At 32.3% G+C, this 6,000-nt stretch overlaps 1 protein-coding gene across 7 annotated transcripts in view; it reads left to right on the forward strand.

Annotated features, from left to right (window-relative positions):
* The window catches only part of YTHDC2 (YTH N6-methyladenosine RNA binding protein C2), an 80,928-nt gene extending 76,369 nt beyond the window's left edge, over positions 1-4,559 (forward strand). For all 7 annotated transcript variants that reach the window (XR_012414581.1, XM_073995160.1, XM_045394108.3 and 4 more), the window contains 4 exons: positions 318-521; positions 1,284-1,466; positions 2,589-2,676; positions 2,768-4,559. Coding sequence is in view for 6 of the 7 variants with exons in the window: in XM_073995160.1 (XP_073851261.1) it covers positions 318-521; positions 1,284-1,466; positions 2,589-2,669 (468 nt within the window). In the remaining variant the exon portion in view is untranslated. The remainder of the gene's footprint in view (positions 1-317; positions 522-1,283; positions 1,467-2,588; positions 2,677-2,767) is intronic.
* Positions 4,560-6,000: the final 1,441 nt, after the last annotated feature.

Raw genomic sequence — 6,000 nt, forward strand, 5'->3', positions numbered from 1 at the left:
GTATTTATTTTGTTTTTGGATTTTGAAAGTATATTAAAACATTTCCTGAAAGTATATTTGAGGTATAAACCAAAGTTGGTACTCCAGGATCCTTTGTTGATAAGGGATTTTGAATGCTGTGAAAATGAGTACTTGTTTTTAGCTAACTTTATTTTGGTTGAGTCTTGTATAGGTTTCAGACATGATAGAGCTATTTGCATTTGTTGAATATATGGTAAAATATTTTGGCTTGTATGTTTATGAAGATGTTATTTAATGGAGCCTATTGGTTTTGAAAGATCAGATTACCTTTCAAGAACTTATGTATTCTTTTATAGGGATCAAAATCTCCTTCACCAAGACCAAACATGCCTGTTCGATACTTCATAATGAAGAGTAGCAATTTGAGAAACCTTGAAATTTCTCAACAGAAGGGTATCTGGTCTACAACTCCTAGTAACGAACGGAAGCTAAATCGAGCCTTTTGGGAAAGCAGCATGGTTTACTTGGTATTTTCTGTTCAAGGATCTGGACATTTCCAGGTGAGCCACCCTGAATCAGTAAAATGGGGTTGTTCTGGCTATAGGTTAAATCATAGAGATTTTTAGAAAAACAGCTGGCTTTTCATTTCATCAGAATGCAAGAATGTCTTTTGCTTGATTGAGAGTGAGGGATATATTGCATCTCTTTAGAGGATGATAGAACTGAAATCCTCTTTGTTTTTGCCTTGTCTTACCAGAGTCTTTCCAGATAAACTATGTTTCCTTCTGAAGACAACTTTAGATTTACTAATTCTCAGGTGGATTCAAAGTAATGAGAAGCTTGACCTTTTGGTAAAATATTTATTTAAATAGGCCAAGGAAGTTAGTATTGACAATCAATAAACTAAGTATGTTTCTTAACCATCACCCATCTTGACTTAATGTATACCTGAATTTATAAAATAATACATTTATTATTTGATGTTTGTTATAATTTTTGGAAATGAAAGCCTAGAAGTTAACTTGTATCCATTTATCATGGAATAAATATGGACTTAGAACTGTTGCTGTTTTATTTAGAAATTATTATTGATATTTGAAATTGTTAGGAGGCTAGAACTGTTTTTTTCTCTAAAATTTGCTAAGAGAGCTTTCAATGAAAAATTTAATAAGTAGCTTATTTTTTGTTTTTGTTAGGTTTCTGTTATTTTAATATTATATCTTTATCTTAAAATTTTAAAAACTCAGCCTTCTCAGATAAATTAAATTTAGACATGTTAATCGCCTCCTCACCTCTATTCCTTCCTCCCATTTTACCTACAGGGATTTTCTAGGATGTCTTCTGAGATTGGAAGGGAAAAGAGCCAGGACTGGGGCTCTGCGGGACTAGGAGGAGTATTTAAAGTGGAGTGGATACGAAAAGAAAGCCTTCCCTTTCAATTTGCACACCATTTACTCAATCCATGGAATGACAACAAGAAAGTGCAGATAAGCAGGGATGGGCAGGTATACAATGGCATTTTTTTTAACCTTTATTTCTGTTTGTTTTCTTGTTATCCAGTGCTTTAATTGAGAATAAAATGTAAGAGTACAAATTTTACATTCCATATGCACATGGGAAACAGGGGTTCAGGTTTGTAAAAAGCTAGTAAAAACTTACTTGTAAATGTGTCTGATTGTTCATTGCAATCAGAGTCTCAAGATGACAATAGTATTTAACTTCTCTTTGGCTTTAATTATGTAAAGTAAATAACCTTTTATATTCTAGTGGCTTGTTTATTTCTGTTATGTTTTGCTTTGTCTTTATGATGCTACTTACATGCATTTTAAGCTAGTTAAGATGATGGAAATTAATATATATTGACCAAATACTATGCTAACTGCTTTATAAGATATAATTTATTTCTTATGATTAAATTATTAGTCCAATTTTATATAGGAGAAAATAGACTCAAAGATTAGTTTTGCCTAAGGTTACACAGCTAGTAATGCATCTGAACCAGTATGACTCGTTTCAAATCACTGTGTAAAAAGTGTTTGGGTTCCTCTTAAGTGCTTATCATAGGTATCATTCCACAGGAGGACTATAAAGTGGCATTCTTTTCAATTGTGTGAGAATAATTTCATTTTTATTCTGTAATGATTTTGAAGAAATATCTGTTAGTTAGAAATAATTCTTAGAAGAAAAAATATTTTAATAATTTTCAAGATAAGAAGATGTAGTTGCTTAAGAGAGTTTCGTGGGAAAAACCCAACATCAAATATGCTAGGTTTCACAGTAAACCTTTGGAAGTTCCAGCTGAGTGCTTTTGCTAAATCTCTATTAAAAACAAAATCCACTATTTTTAGGGAGAAACAGTTCCAGAAGGACTCCATGGGAATCTGTTGCCATTTTGTCACAAAAGTTGAGAGATTTTGCAGATTAACTGTGATCTTAAATCTGGAAGTCAACTCCATAAACTTTAAAGCAAAGAATTAGAACAATTCATACCATATGATTTTAACATACTCTAGTAGGAAAATGAAATTTAAAGTGTTTTTCTTACATTTTTATCAGTATAGGTTTTGGTCATTAAAAATTTTCAATCCAGTTCTTTTTATGTTTATTTTGACTTCTGATTTATCTAGGAACTAGAACCTCAGGTTGGTGAACAGTTGCTCCAGTTATGGGAACGTCTTCCCTTGGGAGAAAAAAACACAACTGATTGACACTCAGGTTATACCATCTTGACTTTGAGTATTGGCAGTATTTGTGATCATTAGGAACTTTTCAGATTATTTATCTTTTTTTTTCCCCTTTCTTCCAGAACTCGTAGCTGTGGAAGAACATCATGCCTATTTATAACCACTGAATGCACTGACTTTCAAAAACTGAGATGGAGTGTGTATTACGAATGGGCTTTTTAACACTTTTAGAGTGTAGCTTTAGAAATACCATCTTCATATACAGGAGAAAGGAATCATTTAAATTTTTATAGTGATCATAGAGAATGATTATATGATGTTTGTAATGAATAAAATAGTAGTTTCATCATTTGGCACAATAGCAGTTATTTTAAACAAACTTAATTTGAAGTTAAACATTTCATTTTTAAAAACACTGAATTACAGTTCTTATTGATGACTTTTTAATGCAGAGTAAGTTGTTTAAGAAAGGCCTGAATATGTCAGAACATCTGAACACCATTTTAGAAGAGTCAACTCTTAAGATTATCATTAGAAAACAAATACATCAACACCTATGAAAAGAAGCGGGGAAAACAACAAGGATAACAACAAAAAACCAATGAAATTCTACAAATGTCCCTTTTAAAAATTGTATGTGCTAAGGGCTATTCATTCTGCCATTTTTAACTTGAGACACATTAAGAAATAAGATGGATGTTCTTTTTCTGTGATTATGAAGTGCAATAAAATCTGAATATGGGGCAAAGTTTCTTCCTGATCATATTAGATTAAATGCTTTATTTTATTCCTAATCCTGCCCCTTTTAACCTGATGGGTACCTTACTCTTTCCTCCCTCTCCCTCCCTTCCTCCTCTCCCCGCTCCTTCCCTGCATTTCTCCCTTCCTCCCTCCTCACATCTCTTATATGAGCACAGCAATTATGACCTTTTTGTTTTGGCTACAACTTGATTGAAACAAGTTCAAAATTTAAACAACTTCATACAAGTTTTTAAACATTCTCAACTGGTAGCTTGCTTGCTGTGTGTCTTCCAAAGTAAAACCTGCAAGCACCACAATTCTAAGTGCTGCTTTCCATTTTTTTTCAGTATGTTTTCACTGGCTTATGTTTTCAGATATGACTTTCCTTTTTCACATATATGGTTTAATAAATGGGGGATAATTTTTTTGTAAACCTATGCTAGTGCCAAGTCTCATATTTCTTTGCCATCTCAGAATTATTTATCTTTTTACCACCACTGTTTATAAAATTTCCTTAGAGATTTTTGAAGTGAAAATAGAGCAACAGGGAAAAATGAAAGAAATGTCTTGGTTACTGAGCTCTAAATAGACAGGTTTGATAGCACTTCTCATGACACATTTTAGTTATTCTTATAAAAGCAAACGAACAAACATGAGTGTAAATTAAAGACAAAAAGAAAACTCTGGTTTTATATTTGAGAACAAGTGAAAAATCATGGGTCAACATAAAATCTTGAGAACCCTTTTACTTTCTCTAGGAAAGCATTATATAGTGGTGCATTAGTTTAGAAAGTCAGCTATAATTTTGCCTATATTTCTAGTTATTAGCTTTGGGGGTTTTTTGTACTTTAAGACATACCTGTAAATTGAACCTATGTGAATTATATTCCACTGTCTGTGTATTATAGTTCTTTTCCTATTAGAGCAACTTGTGTTTCCCTGATAATGTGTAAATCTTTTAGGTATATACTTAATAGTTTACAATGTTCTAAATTTGGAAGGACTTCAAAAAAAACTTGTTTTAATTTCCATCTGTTTTGTAATATCTAGCTCTATATGTAAATGATGGGTTTGTTGGTATTTAAAATGAATACAACTTGAATGTAATTAAAATGCTGTTTTTTGGAAGTGATAAACTTTAAATATACTTATTAAAATGAAATTCTATTAAGTTATTCAGATGTTATTTCTTATACTTTATAATAAGACTAAGTTAACAATGATCAACAATATCCCCTGAGATAATAACTAATTTCAAATACCTTGAAGAATACTAAATTGATATAGAAGGTGATGGTTTGTATTGAAACTCCCTTCCCTGTAAATTGTCTTATTTCAATAGGAGATGGCAAAAATCTCACAATTCGTGTTTAGTATAAAATATTTTAAATATTAATAAAATATGCAAAAATAGGAAACTTAAACTATATGGAAACATTTCTAAATATTATGAATAGTACCTTGTACTTAAATGTTAGTATTTTTCTAACTTTATTTGCAAAGTTCTTGTCTAAACATCCGGGAGAAAGTTAGTTATAGTACAATATCTTTTTTTTTAATAGTATAATATCTTGGTAGCTAACACTACTTTTTCTGAATAATTTAGTTCTTTTCTGTCAGCTAGTTAATGTTTCATTTCTTTCAGCTAATGAAGCCATCCATTCCGAAAAGGTGGAGCACCTGCTGTTTTACCCAGACATTTCTTTGTAGAAAATGGTAGTAGTATCTTAGATACTGGGGTTCCATCAGTCCTTTCATCTCCCAGAGAATTTTAATATTTGCTTTCACTAATTCTCTGGAAGCAGTTTGTTGTCTTTTTTTTTTTTTTAAGTGAGGTCTTGCTCTTTCACCGAGGCTGGAGTGCTGTGGTGAGATCACAGCTCACTACAGCCTCGGTCTTCTGGACTCAACCAGTCCTCCCACCTCAGCTTCCCACGTAGCTGGGACATGCCACCAAACCATGCCTGGCTAATTTTTTTTTAGAGACAAAGTCTCACTGTATTACCCAGACTGGTCTCAAACTCCTGGGCTCAAGTGATTCTCTGGCCTCAGCCTCCCAAAGTGCCGGATTTACAGGCGTGAGTCACTGTGCTCGGCCATATTGTCCTTTATAATAAATATTTAATATCACGTACAGTGACATACTAAGATATAACAGGTACAATTCTTGCTGTCCAGGAGGAGTTTATCTTATTTTGGGTAAAAATTTTATTTAAAGTTGTGAGTAACAATTTTATTTAAAATTGTAACAATCGTACACTTTTATATCACAATTATTATAGACAAAGGTTAAGGTATTTAAGAGGAGAATAATCATTGAGGTCTTCATCGTTGGTAGAGCTGCATTTGAGCATGCCTTTAAGAAGAGAGAATTTGTAAATGGATTAGAACAAAGTTAAAACTAGTGAAGAGCTGGAAAAGGACAAGGTGTATTTGGGAATATATAATTCACAGTAGCTACCTGGTAAGGTTTTGTGTAACAGTTTTACAATGTGAAATATAGAGTGTTTAAGAAAAGCTAAGAAGTGATCATTGAATCAAGTGGAACTTGAGCTTTAATATGCAGGTGAGGTGGCTGTTAAAAATACTTCCTTGGCTTATACACAGGGTCTGA

The sequence above is a fragment of the Macaca fascicularis genome, chromosome 6 (assembly GCF_037993035.2).
Source record: "Macaca fascicularis isolate 582-1 chromosome 6, T2T-MFA8v1.1".
NCBI classification, from domain to species: domain Eukaryota; kingdom Metazoa; phylum Chordata; class Mammalia; order Primates; family Cercopithecidae; genus Macaca; species Macaca fascicularis.